Source organism: Chelonia mydas, chromosome 6, assembly GCF_015237465.2.
Source record: "Chelonia mydas isolate rCheMyd1 chromosome 6, rCheMyd1.pri.v2, whole genome shotgun sequence".
In the NCBI taxonomy this organism is placed as follows: domain Eukaryota; kingdom Metazoa; phylum Chordata; order Testudines; family Cheloniidae; genus Chelonia; species Chelonia mydas.
The window spans coordinates 10,131,235-10,147,828 of NC_051246.2; the positions used below are offsets into that span (position 1 = coordinate 10,131,235).

General features: G+C 54.4%; 1 protein-coding gene across 4 annotated transcripts in view; it reads right to left on the reverse strand.

Moving 5' to 3' along the window:
- Window positions 1–1,207: 1,207 nt before the first annotated feature.
- The window catches only part of LOC119566360 (integrin alpha-D), a 32,074-nt gene continuing 16,687 nt past the window's right edge, over window positions 1,208–16,594 (reverse strand). For 2 of the 4 annotated variants that reach the window (XM_037899045.2, XM_043549176.1), the window contains 15 exons: window positions 13,904–14,061; window positions 13,580–13,734; window positions 13,284–13,415; window positions 12,715–12,788; window positions 11,361–11,502; window positions 10,964–11,077; window positions 9,615–9,694; window positions 9,374–9,457; window positions 9,146–9,224; window positions 8,790–8,897; window positions 8,390–8,473; window positions 8,100–8,213; window positions 7,792–7,884; window positions 7,504–7,614; window positions 6,483–7,310 (listed from right to left, as the gene is read on the reverse strand). In XM_037899045.2, coding sequence (XP_037754973.1) covers window positions 7,188–7,310; window positions 7,504–7,614; window positions 7,792–7,884; window positions 8,100–8,213; window positions 8,390–8,473; window positions 8,790–8,897; window positions 9,146–9,224; window positions 9,374–9,457; window positions 9,615–9,694; window positions 10,964–11,077; window positions 11,361–11,502; window positions 12,715–12,788; window positions 13,284–13,415; window positions 13,580–13,734; window positions 13,904–14,061 — 1,651 coding nt within the window. In that variant the 3' untranslated portion in view covers window positions 6,483–7,187. Of the gene's footprint in view, window positions 4,131–5,142; window positions 5,205–6,482; window positions 7,311–7,503; window positions 7,615–7,791; window positions 7,885–8,099; window positions 8,214–8,389; window positions 8,474–8,789; window positions 8,898–9,145; window positions 9,225–9,373; window positions 9,458–9,614; window positions 9,695–10,963; window positions 11,078–11,360; window positions 11,503–12,714; window positions 12,789–13,283; window positions 13,416–13,579; window positions 13,735–13,903; window positions 14,062–16,594 lie in introns of those variants that run through there. The other 2 variants (XR_006291686.1, XM_037899046.2) reach the window with 2 other exon arrangements.

The following is a 16,594-nucleotide window of genomic DNA, read 5'->3' on the forward strand; positions in this document are numbered from 1 at the left end:
ACCATTCCTATGCAGTTCAGTTTCCTGGATTGTTAACACCCTGCGTTGTAAGCTCATACTTACAGCTGCACTTAGACAGTTTTCATTTTTATTACCCCTGATAAGCTTTAGCAGTTTGTGATACTTGTAAGTAGAGTTTTTTGTACTTTTCCTGACTATACCATACCACATACAATCCAACCCCGCCGACTAGAGGTGCTTAAAATATTCTGGCTATGTTGCATTCGTATGAAACCACGATTTGAGGACTTCAATAGCTCAGACATAGGTGAGAGGTTTCTCGCAGGAGTGGGTGGGTGAGATTCTGTGGCCTGCGTTGTGCAGGAGGTCAGACTAGGTGATCATAATGGTCCCTTCTGACCTAAATATCTATGAATCTGTGAAACCTCCTCTCTGAATTTTAATGTATTTTCATGCTATATTTTGATTGACCACAACTGGGTTCCCAGAAATCTCAGGTAACTTTACTTTACTCACCTTCAACTTCTACTTCAAATGAGCTTAATTAAATTCTACTAACTAGTTTAATTAGCACTTTACACTACACATATTTAGAGGCGTTCCTTCTTAAATAATTAACCCCTTAACTGGTTTCAACAATTACTTAAACAAGTCCCAAGTATCAGCAGAGGGGAGGGGGGTCTGCTCCTTCTCTCTTCCCTCAATGGCTAATGTGCTCTTAGGTGAATGAGAGTAGTAGGCTCAGTCATAAAACTAATTCCTCAGTCAAGGTCCTGGACCTAACATTCCCAGGCCCGCTATATGGCACTAAGAACAATTGGAAATGAAAATCTGCCTATTGGTCTTATGGGGGAATGTGAAGACCAAAGGCCAGATGGGGCATGACTATGTGGATGGCCATGCAAGATGGCCATATAACCGTGTTTAGCCCACTGGGTCATCTTGAGCTTTTGCATCACCCTTTTCCTGGGTGATGAGTAAACAGCCTCCCCACAAAAAAGACAAAAGAAGGGGAACATAAGAGAAAGAGAGAGACTGGAGCATGAGGCCTGGCTCAAGGCTTGAGGCCTGAACCAAAGTCAGCAAAAGTTGTGCTATGAGCAACGCTCAGGCCATGTTAAAAAGCAGACGCTTGCCTGCACATTCACTGTTCGGTACATGAACTTGGCACAGGTGCTGCTGGCATTGCTCAAACACACCGAATATGTAAACACATTCCAGCGGGTTAGCACAAGTACACCTAACCTACCACAAGATTATTTTTATTTGGCATATGCAGTCTGGTCAAGCCAAGCCACAGCGTTCTTACCAATGATGTTCAAGGCATGAAGATCTACAGGAAATTGAATCATTTTGGAGGACAATGGATCAGCGTTCCCGATGAGTCCCCTGTAACTACCCAGCTGGAACTGGTCTGCTGGTTGGAGAAACGTGCAATCCAACTAGCAGACTGAGTTCAAGGATTACCACAAATCTCGGTCAACCGGTCAAACAGGTTCCGGACGATGATCTTCTAGTCATAGGTCCAGCACTTAAGATCCTCTAGCACAAGATAAGATGATGTGACAGAAGTGATGAATTGTCTGAAACATCAGGAGTAAAGTACAAAGACAGAAGTGGTGAAGAGGGTTGTTTTGTCTGAAATATCAGGAGAAAGGTACAAGGGGAGGTAACAGCCTTGTCATGAAACATGTCAGGTGGTACATAAATTGTTTATTGCCGATTGTTTGTCTCTGTCTATAAATGTTGGGGTACCTCGCCTTAACCCTTTGTCCGGCCGACGGGGGAGAGGAAAGTCCTGTTGCTGAATGATCTGAGTCCATTGTGAGGGCCATACGTGTGTTTGTGCTTCTGTTGCCATTGAGCCCGGGCACTTGGACCGTGCTTCGTTGACAATAAACCTGGCCGAGCGCCTTTGCCACCAAACCGAGTCTGTGGTCTTTCTGGGCAGGTCTGTTGAGGTCTGCTGAGCCAGTTCCCTGCGCAGAGCTGGGACAGCACACCCAGAGAGCACACACGCAGTCCGGAGCCAGGTCCAAGAGGAGGTAACAAGCAGATTCAGGTAAGGTGATACACAAGTTGTCTGTCCCCAGTCTACGAATATCAGGTACCTCCCCTAAACCCTCCGTGCGGCCGAGGGGACAGCTGAGCCTCCTACTGCTGACTGATCTGCTCCTTGCCAATGGGCACTCGTGTTAGCGTACCTGTTCCCGCCGAGCCAGGGCACTGGGGCTGTCCCTAGGGGGCCATAAACCTGTCCGAGTGCCTTTGTCACTGAGCCGAGCCTGTGGGCTGTCTTATGAGTAACATCGAGGTCTGGTGAATGAGCGGGCTGCGCTCTCTGCTCGTGACGCTAACACCGGAGCTCCAAGGACAGCAACACCGAGCAGCTGAGCGCCCTGGGTAGTGTTACCGGGGCAACCCCCCTCCGGCCTTCAGCGCTTAACATCAGTCGTCACGTAAACACATTCCAGAAGGCTGGCACAGGTGCACCCCACCCTGGAGGTACAATATAAGCGTGCTCCTTGGCCATGGTACAGGAGCGCACCGACCCCGAGTCAGACAAGGATGGGAGGACACAGTGATGGATGGGGATGTTTTGTTTGAACCAGCAGGTACGAGATGTAGGTAACTAACCCCGACAGGAGTGCGACACGTAACTTGTTGGTATCCCTGTCCGTCCGAGGGGGCAGCAGAAAGTCCCACTGCTGAGCGAGCGGAGTCCTTTCACAGAATCATGGAATATCAGGGTTGGAAGGGACCTCAGGAGGTCATCTAGTCCACCCCCCTGCTCAAAGCAGGACCAATCCCCAAGTAAATCATCCCAGCCAGGGCTTTGTCAAGCCTGACCTTAAAAACTTCAAAGGAAGGAGATTCCACCACCTCCCTAGGTAACGCATTCCAGTGCTTCACCACCCTCCTAGTGAAAAAGTTTTTCCTAATATCCAACCTAGACCTCCCCCACTGCAACTTGAGACCATTACTCCTCGTTCTGTCATCTGCTACCACTGAGAACAGTCTAGATCCATCCTCTTCGGAACCCCCTTTCAGGTAGTTGAAAGCAGCTATCAAATCCCCCCTCATTCTTCTCTTCTGCAGACTAAACAATCCCAGTTCCCTCAGCCTCTCCTCATAAGTCATGTGTTCCAGTTCCCTAATCATTTTTGTTGCCCTCTGCTGGACGCTTTCCAATTTTTCCACATCCTTCTTGTAGTGTGGGGCCCAAAACTGGACACAGTATTCCAGATGAGGCCTCACCAATGTCGAATAGAGGGGAATGATCACGTCCCTCGATCTGCTGGCAATTGCCCCTACGTATAGATCCCAAAATGCCATTGGCCTTCTTGGCAACAAGGGCACACTGTTGATTCATATCCAGCTTCTCATCCACTGTAACCCCTAAGTCCTTTTCTGCAGAACTGCTGCCGAGCCATTCGGTCCCTAGTCTGTAGCGGTGCATGGGATTCTTCCGTCCTAAGTGCAGGACTCTGCACTTGTCCTTGTTGAACCTCATCGGATTTCTTTTGGCCCAATCCTCCAATTTGTCTAGGTCCCTCTGTATCCTATCCCTACCCTCCAGCGTATCTACCACTCCTCCCAGTTTAGTGTCATCCGCAAACTTGCTGAGGGTGCAATCCACACCATCCTCCAGATCATTAATGAAGATATTGAACAAAACTGGCCCCAGGACTGACCCTTGGGGCACTCCACTTGCTACCGGCTGCCAACTAGACATGGAGCCATTGATCACTACCCGTTGAGCCCGACGATCTAGCCAGCTTTCTATCCACCTTTGTCACAGGCGTAAGTGTGTTAGTGCTCCTGTAGAGTCTAGGGGGCACTAGGATCGTGCTTCATTGACAATAAACCTGGCCAAGTGCCTTCACCATCAAACCGCGTCTGTGGTCTTTCTGGGTAGCGCTATCGAGGTCTGCTGGGCCAACTATCTGTGGCACTGGGACAGCATACGGAGAGAACGCACACGCACGCTGACAACAACAGGCACCAAACCCACAGCGATGGGTGTGAGGCAGAAGTCCAAGGCCTATCCCCCTCGCTTTGGAGAGGGCAACAAGGATGTGAGCCAGCAGGAACAGGCCTCTCCCTATTCCTCCAAGGATGATGGGCTGACAGTTATAGACCATGAAACACTCCATCACCGTCTGCACCTGTGGGAGAAGAGACGTGTGGTGAGACAGGGACCTAGGAGTCCTCGCACAAGCCACAACCCTCCCTCCCTGTAACCACTAGACCCCACTCCCCTCCCAGAGCTAGGATAGAACCCAGGAAGCACAGAGTCTCCTGGATGGGAGTCTGGATCTCAGGGAGACAAAGAAAAGACCTGAATGACATTAAAGGGCACACTGCTGGTGTGGGAAGGTGCACAATGGTGTGTGGGTTACAGCTAATGGGATAGAAATGGGGCTGTAGTGGCCTCCCACTGAGCTGGAGGAGGGAGGAGCCGCTCTCTGATCCCTGGTGGGCGGAGCTAGGCCAGGCTTGTCCCTCCAGCAGGAAGATAAGGGCTGGGACAGGAAGTATAAAAGGCGGAGCCTCTAACCCAGTTGAGTCTGAGCCAGGGAAGGGAGCAGATGTCTCCATGCTGCTGCAGATCCCCAGAGCTGAACCTGCTCTGCGCCACATCCTGTACCTGCGACTCAGGGTCGTCTCCCTTCTCTTAGGGGTGTAAGGCGTGTGGCAGTCCTGCAGAGGATGTGAAGGAGATTCCCACACCTGAGCCATTCTTTTTAGGTAATAAATCTGAGGAACTGTCCCGGATTGACGTGTCAGTAGAAGAGGTTTTGGAACAAATTAATAAGTTAGACAGCAATAAGTCACCAGGACCAGCTGGTATTCACCCAAGAGCTCTGAAGGAACTCAAATATGAAATTGCAGAACTGTGAATTGTGGTTTTTTAAAAAGGCTCTAGAGGAGATCCTGGCAATTACAGGCCAGTAAGCAAACTCTTTTGCTTCAGTCTTCACTAAAAAGACCAAACCAGATACTGAACACAACTAATATTAAGAACAAAGGGGGAGGAATGCAAGCCAAAATAGGGAAAGAACAGGTTAAAAAATAGTTAGATAGATTAGACATATTCAAATCGGCAGGGCCAAATGAAATTCATCCTAGAATACTTTAAAAATGGGCTGAAGAGATCTCTGAGCCATTTGTGATTACCTTTGAGAACTTGTGGAGGATGGGAGAGATCCTGGAGGACTGGAAAAGGGCAAATATTGTACCTATCCATAAAAAGAGGAATAAGGACAACTCAGAGAAGTATAGACCTGAAAGATACTCGAATAAATTATTAACCAACCCATTCTGAAGCATCTGAAGGATAATAGGATTATAAGGAATAGCCAGCCTGGATTTGTCAAGAACAAATCATGCCAAACAAACCTAATTTCCTTCATAACAGGGTTATTGGCCTACCGGATAAGGGGAAAGCAGTAGATGCAATATATCCTGATTTTAGTAAGGCTTTTGACACAGTCCCACATGACAGTCTCATAAGCAAGCTGGGGAAATGTGGTCTAGATGAAATTACTATAACGTGGGTGCATAACTAGTTGAAAGATTGTACTCAAAGAGTAGTTATCAATGCTTTGCTGTCCAGCTGGGAGGGCGTATCTAGTGGGGTCCCGCAGGAGTCAGTCCTGGGTCTGGTACTAGTCAGTGTTTTTGTTAATGACTTGGATAATGGAGTGGAGAGAATGCTTGTAAAATTTGCAGATGACACTAATATGGGAGAGGTTGGTAACTCAGAGAATCCCAATTGGACACAGCCCACATGTACATCACGCAATGATATCCATGGCCAGTATGTCACCAGTTCTTATATCATGCCTTACAAGACACTGTTTGGCTAAATATTGTGACAGCTGTGTGTTGAGGATAATCAAGTCACCCCTTAATCTTCTCTTTATTAAGCTAAATATATTGAGCTCTTTGAGTCAATCAGTATTAGGCATGTTTTCTAATCATTCTCCTGGCTCTTCTCTGACCCCTCTCCAATTTAGAAACATCTTTCTTGAGTTTTAGGCACCAGAAATGGACCCAGCGCTCCAACAGCAGTCACACCAGTGCCAAACACAGAGGGAATAGAACCCCTTTACTCCTGCTTGAGATACCCCTATTTATGCATCTGTGGTATGCAAGACTAATGAGGAGCTCTGCAATCTAGGGTGCCTTACAAAGCCACGATGAAATAGCTCCCAGCTGGGCCGCTCACAAACAGCCTAAGAGCACACCAGTCATACCCTGAGTGTCTGTGTCTAACTGCAGCCTGCCAGCCATACCTGGGTTACACTCTGGTTCTCACCAGCCTGGGTTATACAGCAGGGTAACCCCAACACATCCCCAGTCTTAGATTTTGTCCCAGAAAGCTATGTCCTGTACTGCCTTCTCCTGGACACTACAAATTATATTAAGTCCATTATTCTTTTAAGAGTATGTTACGCATACAACTTGTCACCCCCAATGGAATTACCCAGACACTTCTATTCAAACATGCTGGATTAGATAAAACAATAAAACAAGTTTATTAGCCATATAGAGAGATTTCAACTGAGTCCAAGTAATGAGGCATAAAAGTCAGAAATGGTTACAAAGAAAATAAAAGATGAAATGTTTCCGAGTGCCTAACTTAACAAAACTGTATCAGATTCAACCAAAGTGTCTCACCACATGCTTTCAGCAGCCTTCCTGACCAAACCATGTAGGTCAGGCCCCCTTCCTCTGTGTCCAGCAAATACTTCCTTTCTCTCTTCAGGAGTAGTGAATTAGATGGGGAAGGTGGGCAGGGGGTCATTGTCAGCAAACACCAGTTTCACCGCACACACATGCACAAACCAACAATACACTATTTCCATCAATAATCAACATGTGCAGCTAGACAACGAACAAAAATTGTTGCGGGAGAACTTATTAGAGTCCCACCTTAATGTGCATAAAACTTGTGGTAATGCTAGTGTCGCTCGGGCTGCTTTCAGGATAATTACGTTGGATAATTCTCCATCAAAATTATAAAAAGATCAGTAGAATTCGGCCAAGCCTAATTTGAGTAACGATTGGCTCTAGTTGGCACAAGGATGCATTTTGTTGGTGGGAGGGTGGACAGTGGTCGGTCTTTCTGCATCTTGGAGGTAGTAACATAAGTGGGCGGGGGTGAATCTGGAGCAGCGCAGAGGGAGGCCAAGCTGGGGGCGTTGGCGAATGGGGGGCTATTGCTTGGGAACATCCGAAGCAGGGGGGTTGCCAGTGGAGGTGCTCTGGGTTAGGCCAGCCCCCTCGCCCTCCACAGTGTCCTGCATCATCTGCTTGTACTGGCGCTTGAAGAAGCCGAACTGGAAGGAGACAAAGAGGGGAGATGGTGAGAGGCAGACAGAGACAGGCTCATGGCAGAGGATCAGGAGGGACAGGCTGCGGGAACCTGTGAAGGAAAGATGCTTGTCCCTCCCCCACCAGCTGGGAGAGCCACAGGCCCCGCCCCCAGGATGATGGGCTGTGGGGGAGGGGTCCAAGCCCTGCCCACCTCACCTTGTAGAGGGCTGCGGTGATGAGAGCCAGCAGGATCAGGCCCCCCACACTGCTGCCCACGATGATGGGCATGTAGTTATAGACCTCGGAGCGCTCCACCACCGTCTGCACCTGGGGGAGAGGAGCTGTGAGATGGGGACCCAGGAGTCCTGGCACCATCACCCGCCCCTGCTCTAAATCCCCAGACCTCACTTCCTTCCAGAGCAGGGACAGGACCCAGGAGTCCTGGCTCCCAGCTCTAACCACTAGCCGATGCTCTCTCTATCCTGGGTGCAGTCACTCTGGTACCTGGCGCTGGACAAATCCCTCCTTCTGGGTGTATTTCTTCTCCTCGTATTCAATCCGGGCCTCGCTCACCAGACTCACTTTCTGCTGCTGAGTCTGGAACAGAGAAATTCACTGTCCCTGATTGGAAATGACACAAACCAGCCCGGAGCATCATCCCAGAGGGACCCAGAGCAATTTACAGGCCATTCACACAGGAGCAATCCCTTGCCCGGCACTGAGATGCAGCCACCTCTGGGGTGAGGCATGGGGGATGTTCATATCAGGGGGATCTCTCGCCTGGGGCCGGGAAGCAGTAGTAGCTCTCATACCTGGGAGACCCACTGGAAGCTGACGCTTCCTTTGATCATGAACTCCAGCGGCTGCTGCATTTCCAGGGAGGTGATGCTGCACCGGATCTTCTTACAGATGGCCACAGAGCAGTCCTGGGGGTGGAAGGATATTGACAGGTAAGGCAAAGGGTATGCAGGGTCTCAGCATGGCCATGGGAGTCTGGGTCTGTCTATAGCAGGGGTCCCTTCCGCAGCCCAGCCCCCCACGCATTGTCTGTGTTAGTGCCAAGGGGAAAGGGCTTCTGGGACCAGCACCAGCCTGTACTCACCAGCAGGGGGCGCTCGCTCATCTTCTTCACAAAGTCCTTTGAACCTGGTGTTTCGGCCTCACCGACACACTGAGCCAGCTGGGGCTGGGGAGGGAGAGAGACACGGTATTAACGGAGGTGGGAATGGGTCATGGGACCTTCCCCCTAGGGGGAATCAGGGCCAATCTGTCCCCAGGGAAGGGAACTGGCTGGCTCATGGCAGTGGGGAACGGGACACTGGGCCTTTTCCCACTAGGGGTCGCTGGCTCCAATACAGCCGCAGGGAAGGGGACTGGCTGGTTCCGAGGCTGGGGCAGGGGTCTTTCCCCCTAGGCAGCCTGTCCCAGCAGGGGGCGCTGTAGGGCAGAGCCAGCATCACTGGGCCCATCTCACACACACAAGGGCAGGGAGAGGCAAGTACCTTGGAGGGGACGACCTCAGAGGCATCCCACACCCGGACCCCGCTCAGCTCCACGGGGAACTGGAACGTGACCGAGATGGGGACGCTTCGCTGCCGCAGATTCTTGACCTGAAAGAAACAGACTCGCTACAGGGCACTGCAGGAAGAGAACCCAGGAGATCTGATCGCCAGCCCCCGCTCTAACCCTTAGACGCCACTCCCCTGCCAGAGCTGGGGATAGAACCCAGGAGTCCTGGCTCCCTGTCCACCCCCACCTTCATCTCTCCGTGCTCTAACCCACTAGATCCCATTCAACCGCTTCCACTCCCTCCCTCTTGCCCCATCTCCCCCCTCGCACTCTGTGCTGCCGGCCTCACCTCGTACCGATGTGTCACTGGCACACTTGTCCCAGCGTCCTCGACAGAGAAGTTGACGTACTTGGTCGACTCCTCGAGGCTGGGGGAGGAAAAGGACGGAAGGAAGGAGAGAGACGGGAGTGTGATGGATGGGGCTGGAGAGTGGCGGTGGGTGGGGGCGCTGTGCTGCAGGGAGCGGGGAGGGGGCCAGCAGGGGGCGCTCTCCCCTCTGCCTCCGCACTGACCTACCTGGTGAGGATGACAAAGATGCCGTACTTGACCGGCAGCTCCGCCTGGTGATTCATGCGCTCGGTGATGGGGCCGCCATTGTCACTGGGGGGAGGGGAGGGCAAAGGGGAGAGACGTGAGGAGACGCAGGCAGATAACTGGGCAGGGAGGCTGCATGACAGGCCTCTGCCCTGCCCTGTTCCCTGCACGGCCCCCTCCCACTGCCCCCACCCCGCCCCCTGGCCCTGCACGGCCCCCTCACCTGCTGGCCTTGGCCGTGATCTGCAGCCTGTCCCCCAGGTCGGCCTCAGAGGAGACGTCGAAGGTGGCCACGAAGACGGCCTGGAAAACACACAGGGGTGAGAGCTGCTGGGCTCAGGGCCTGGGGAACTCCCAGAGACTGCAGGGCGGGGGGAGCGGGGAGGCACAGGGGACCAGGGGGACTGTTGTATGAACTTAGATGGAGGCAAAGGTGTTAACATGACCCTGTCCCTGTCCACAGAGAGCGCTAATCTGGTGTGGGATCCAGAGACCTCAACCCACTCCGTGTCATGGCAACACCCCATTAACCTTTTTAGGACCCCAAAGGGGGGAGGGAACAGCCCCTCCCCTTCTCTCCACCCAGTGAGGCCTGATTTCCAGACCCCCAAAGTCTGGCCTTTGGTTTGCAGCCCTGGCAGGGCCTGACCCCAGCCCCGCAGTGACCTCAGGACTCTGTCTGCAATGACTCTCCAGGCTCCCCGGGGCGCTTTCCCCAGCACATCGCTTGTCACGGGCTGGGCTGACCCCAGGGAACTGCCCCTCTCTGCTCCCAGCTGGGCTCTCGCTAGGGTTTCCAACTTTCTAATTGCACAAAACCGAACACCCTTCCCCCTCCCCTACCCCTTTTCTGAGGCCCCCGCCCCTACTCACTCCAGCCCCCATCCCTCAGTTGCTCGCCATTCCCCACCCTCACTCACTTTCCCTGGGCTGGGGCAGGGAATTGGGGTGTGGGAGGGGGTGAGGGCTACAGCTGGGGATGCGGGGTTTGGGGTGGGGTCAGAAATGGAGTAGGGAGCTGGGCTGCAGGAGGGGGTTTGGGGTGCGGGCTCTGGCCGGGTGGCGCTAACCTCAGGCAGCCCCCAGTTACCAGTGCAGTGGGATTAAGGTGGGCTCCCTGCCTGCCCTGGCTCCACGCTGCTCCCGAAAGGTCCGGGCCACTAGGCAGCGGGGCGGGCAGGCAGCTCTGTGCAGTGCACACGACCAACGCCCACAGGTGCCGCCCCCACAGCTCCCATTCGCTGTGGTTCCCGGCCAATGGGAGCTGTGGAGCCAGCACTGCCGGGGGTCGGGGCACAGCGCACAGAGCTTCCCTGATCTCCCCTGCCTCAGGGGGCTTCAGAGACATGCCGGCCACTTCCAGGAGCCCCGTGCAGCCAGGGCAGGCAGGGAGCCTGGCTTCACCTCGCTGCTCCACCAACCGTACTTTTAACAGCTCGGTCAGCGGTGCTTATCGGCGCTGCCAGGGTCCCTTGTCAAGCGGTCATTCCAGTCAAAAACCGGATGCCTGGCAACCCTAGCTCACACCTGGGGAGTTCACATGCCAGGGCTGAGGCCAGGGCCCGTCCCTACCTCAGCTCCACTCTGGAAGATGGGGTAGTTGATGTGGCAGGTGCTGTTCCTCTGAGTCTGTTCCTCGGAGCCCACGGCCGAGCTGCACTTAACGGCCATGGCCCTCCTGTTAGACTGACCATGAGAGACCAGCCAGTGAGAGACGTAGACCACAGCACCCCGGAGAAGCCCCCTGCACACTCCCTGCAACTCAGCACCCCTGCCGAGCCCCCCCCCGGCCCGCTTCCTGCAGCTTGGCGCCCCCCCGCCGAGCCCACCCTCCCCGCAACTCAGCTCCCCTATCGAGCCCCCACCTGCTCCCTGCAGCTCGGCAACCCCTGCCGAGCACCCCACCTGCTCCCTGCAGCACGGCTCCCCACTGCAGAGCCTGCCCCTCATGCCTGGTGCGTTGGGGTACCTGGAGCAGCAGGACCCGGCGGTAGGACAGCGCGGCCGGGTAGAAGAACCGCACCGTGGTGCTGTAGGAATTCTCCCCGCGGTTCTTGATGGAGACGGTGGTGTTGAGTTCAGGGGTGATGCCCACCACCAGGGTGCTCAAGCTAAGTGGGGAGAAAAGGGTGAGCTTCCTCAGGGCAGTGCCCGGGACACTCTGTGAAATTCTTGTAGCAGTGTCCACCCGGGGACCCCAGCGCTGTGAGCTTCCAGCGATGCATCTTCCCCACAGCAGTGCACCCTGTGACACTACGCCCCAGATTCTTCCTAGAGCTACTGTTGTGATATGAATATGGCATAACTAATTTGTATTTTATGCAAGATGGGTCACGTGCGGTATCATTGGAAAGGGGATGATTTACTGAATGTGATTGTCCTATTTGTTTGGGAATGGGGCTCAAACAGGGAAACAAAGGATTCCCGCCACATGTAAATCCTATATAAGGCACGGAAGTGAATTTATAAGGGCTGGTTCTTCACTAAATCCCTGCCCAAGATGACTGCTGAAAATACCTAAGATTGATCTGGGGAAGAAAGGACTGGACCCAGGCTAGAAGGTGTCTGGCCTGTGAAAGGAATATCTGGGCTTCGAAGCTGCAAGAAAGAGCGGTCTGTCTACAAGAAACACTGCAACCTGCTTAAAACAACATTTAGGGTGAGAAATTACTACTCATAGCCAGTTTCTTTAGTGTATTAACCTTAGTTTGCATGTTTGTTTTATTTGCTCAGTAATCTGCTTTGATCTGTTTTCTATCCCTTATAATCACTTAAAATCTATCCTTTGTAGTTATTAAACGTGTGTTTGTTTTCTCTAAACCAGTTTGTGCAAGTCATAACTGGGGGGCAAAAAGCTGTGCATATCTTCCTCCACATTGAGGGAGGGGGTGATTTTCATGAGCTTACGCTGTACAGTTTTCTGTGCAGCGCAAGACAATACAATTTCGGGTTTACACTCCTGTGTGTACTTGCGTGCCGGACAATTCCCGAGCTGATTCTTCCCATGCAGAGCTGATTTCAGTGTCTGTGTCTTTCTGCAGCTGGGTGTGTCCCTACCTGGGTGTGTGCTGGAGGAGGCTTGAGGGCCTGGCTCAGCAGAACAATGTAAGGGAGCCCAGGCTGGTGGAACCAGCGGGCTCACTGCTATCCCCAGTACATCGGGGGCACCCCGGAGTGGGAGGGGGCAACCCTTCACACCCTCCATCCATCAGCACTGGAAATCTAACAAGATCTCCAGCTGGATGTGGAAGATCCGAAGCGTGATCAAGCCAAATGTGTCCCATCATGGTAGGTGTTTTTGGCGGGAGGATTCAGTGATTTACCCAGAGAAATTGAAGGAGATTTCTAACTGGTCATCGCAGCGGTCATCTGTGCCACAGTCCTTCTGAAACGGGAGCTGGTTGGAGACCCAGGAGAGCAGAATCAGAGTGGGTGGGGAGGGGTCTGCAGCACCACCTGCCGGAGTGACACTGCGGGGACGCAGGGACCCTCCTGTTACCCCAGCACCTCCCAGCCCCCTGCACTGGGGGACAGAGAAACCCATCATCAGCCCCCCCCACCCCGCCCTTCCATCTCACCCTCTGCCCAGCGGCAGTTTCACACTTCTAGGAGTGCCACGACTGGAGGACTGGCCGGCTCAGGGGGATGGGGAACAGGACATGGGATCTTTCCACTCTAGGGGGCCCTGGCCATAATAAATATTGACAATTGTCTCATAATTGCCAAGGCAAACTCAGCATCCATCTGTCACTCTCGAGTGGCTGTGCTGTGTAAAGGGGATTAGGAGGCTGCTGCTGCCTCTGAATTTTCCAGACTCTTCCATTCAAACCCCGCGGTCACTGGTTCAATCCCTGCAGCAGACCCACCATGGGGCCTGGCTCTGGCAGCTTACCCAGCCTGCAGACACCGTCGCGGAGTCCTCGCTCAGGATGGGTTTGAGGTTGCTAGCGGTAGAGATGGGCTCCCCCGTCAGGGTGTAGTTGAGACGCAGGGTTATGGAGGTCAGGGTGTCCTCTGGGCAGAGCTGGGGAGACAGAGAGACATGTCGGACCCCTGAAGGGACAGGGGGGCTGGGGGCTGGGTGGGACCAGGAGAGAGGTTTGTTCTCTGGGTGATTTGGGAGCAAGGGGCAGAGTTGGAGGGGCAGACACAGTGGGAGGGGAAGGGGTTAGGACCCCCCACACTCACAGGAAACGTTATCCGGTACATCTCACATCTCGTCTCAATGCCGAGCCGCAGTTCCCTGCTCAGGACGGGGCCGATGGAGTTGAAGGCGGCTCGGATCTTCGTCCGCCCGGGGTCCAGAGCCAGGCTGTACTGGATGGTGCTGGAGATCCTGTCACCTACGGGGAAGGGGAAACGAGGGACAGAGAAATTGAGAGCAGGAACTTCAAGGGGAAATGGGACACAGGGCTTTGCCCTTCTACGGGGTGCTGGTTCCGATCCATCCCCAGGACAGGGGACTAGCTCTCTCAGAGGGGAGGGGAATGGGGGGTGGGGGTTTGGTCTGACCTAGGCTGTCCCTGGTGCTCTTAGTGACAGTGAAGCAGACCTCTGCCCTGCTGGCCTCCGTGTTGAGCTGCTCCTGCCCCTGGCAGTTGAAGGCTGAGGTTGGGATCGTGTGGGGCTGGAAGCTGATGGAGACCCCGACTCTGAGCACCGGCCGGGACCTGCCATGGGAGGAACAGAACCGTCACCCAGCTGTTCTCTGCAATGGGGCCAGGCCCCCTCCCTCCCCTGAGCCTCCCACCCAGCCTGGATGTGCTCACAGCACCCCAGGGAGATGGGTTATGGACATGCAGCTCTGCTAGAGGAGATGCTGGGGGGCAGAGAAGGGAGCAGCAGAGCTGTCATTGTGCCATTCTCCAGCTGGGGGCAGCAGTCACAGACACTCACACTCAGCATACTAAGGCCTTGTCTACACTGTAGAGATTTTTTCTACAGAAGGCAGCATTTGTCCACAAAACACTGGAGGTTTACACACAACAATGTGACTTATGGAGACAAAACTCTCCTGTTTCGCCGACAACGTAAAACCACCTCGACGAGAGGCTTCGAGCTTTTTGCGGCAAAGTTTTGTTGACAAAGTGCCAGTGTAAAGACTGCGCTTGGTCATGTTGCTGTGATTGGCCCCCAGGAGGTGTCCCACAATGGCCTTCCTGAGAGGGTGACCAGGTGTCCGATTTTCAAATGGAACAACCGGTCGAAAAGGGACCCTCGCGGCTCCGGTCAGCACCGCTGACCAGGTGGCCGTTAAAAGTCCGGTCGGGGGTGCTGCGGCTCTAAGGCCGGCTAGTCCCTTCCTGTCCTGGCTGACACCGGGCTGCGCCCCAGAATTGGCCAGAAGGTCCGGCCTCTGGGGGGGGGCACCTTCTCTGAGTGTTGGCTCTGCACTCCCCGGCCAACGGGAGATGGGGCGGGGAGGGGGGCGGTGCTGGTGGCAAGAGTGGTGTGTGAAGCCTCCTGCCCCCCACCTAGGACCCGGACCTGCTGGCTGTTTCTGGGGTGCGCATGGCAGTAGGAGAGCCTGCCTTAACCCCCCCCCCCCCCCCGCCCCCACTGCTCTGCTGAGCAGGTGCCGCCAGAGGTCAGTCCATGCCCCAATCCTGATTCCCAACCCCGTGCCCCAGCCCCGAGCCCCCCCCCAACCCAGAGCCCCCTCTTGTACTCCAAACCCCTCATCCGTAGCCCCACCCCAGAGCCAGCAACCCCAGCCCAGAGCCCTCACCCCTTCTGCACCCCAACCCCTTGCCCCAGCCCTGAGCTCCCTCCCACACCTTGAACTCCTCACCCCATTCCCACCCCATAGCCAGCACCCCCAGCCCACAGCCCTCACCCCCTCCTGCAACCCAACCCTCTGCCTCAACCCACAGACGCCTCCCTCACTCCAAATCCCTCAACCCCACACCCCAGCCTGGAGCCCCCCCTACACCCCAAACCCCTCATCCCCAGCTGCACCCCAGATCCTGCACCACAGCTGGAGCCCTCACACACCGCAACTCCCTGCCCCAGGCTGAGCCCCCTCCTGCATCCTGAACCCCTCATTATTGGCCCCACCCTGGAGCCCACACCCCCAGTTAGAGCCCTCACCCCCTCTCACACCCCAACTCCTGCCCCAGCCCAGTGAGAGTGAGTGAGGGTGGGGGAGAGCGAGCCACCGATGGAGGGGGAATGTAGTGAGCGGGGGCGGGGCTTTGGGGAAGGGGGAGGGCAGGGATAGGGCCTCAGGGAAGGGGCAGACATTCGGTTGTGTGTGACTAGAAATTTGGAAAATCTACGACCTGACCGCTCTAATCAGCGTTTCGAACCCCGCTGCTCTGCAGCCACAACTTCAAGACCTACGGGCAGATTTCTCATGGCATATGTGAGAAGGGCTACAAATCGGGACACGGTGCAGTGCAGAGCGAAGGTAAAGGAGCTGAGGCAGGCGGACCAGAAGGCAAGGGAGGCGAACCCTCACTCCGGTGTTGCAACAAAGAGCTGCCGCTTCTACAAGTAGTTGGACACCATCCTAGGTGGCAACCCCACCTCCACCACCAAGAGCCCCGTGGACACTTTGGTGGGGCGGGAGGGAATGGAACGTGGACCTAACCCTGAGGACCAAGTGGTGGATGAGGAGGTCAAGTTGGAGGATGTTTTGGACCCCATGGCAGGGTCGTCCGGTACCATGGTGAGTCAGGAACTCTTTTCCACTCCAGAGGGGTGGAGCCAGTCCCAGCAGTCTGTCTCCGGTGAGCACGATGCAGGAGAGGAGACCCCTGGTGAGTGATCTTTTTGAGCAGATACTGCTCGATTACATGGTGGACAGCTGTCCTTTGCTCTGAATACTGTAGTGGTGGGTGAAGGAAGAGATAGAAATGTGCAAGACCAGCTTTCCCTGTGCAGCTTAGCAGTGCAGCAGAAGAGGGTGCTGATGCACACCTAGATTTCATGGGAATCCTCCAGAGAGATCTCTAGGAAACTACCCTGGAGGTTCTTGCCAATCCTCTGCCAGAGGTTCCTTCCCCATTTTCCCGCACCACTTGGCAATCACTTGTGCAGGGACCAAAGAGGCACCCAGGTGAGCAGCATAGGGACCTGGTCTGAACCTGGATGCAGGCAGTAGATGTGACCTTGCTTACCCTCAGGAATGAGATATCAGCTTCACTGACACCCGCCTGTGGAAAATGGTGGCAGAATTTACAATATTGTCCCCAGTCCTCT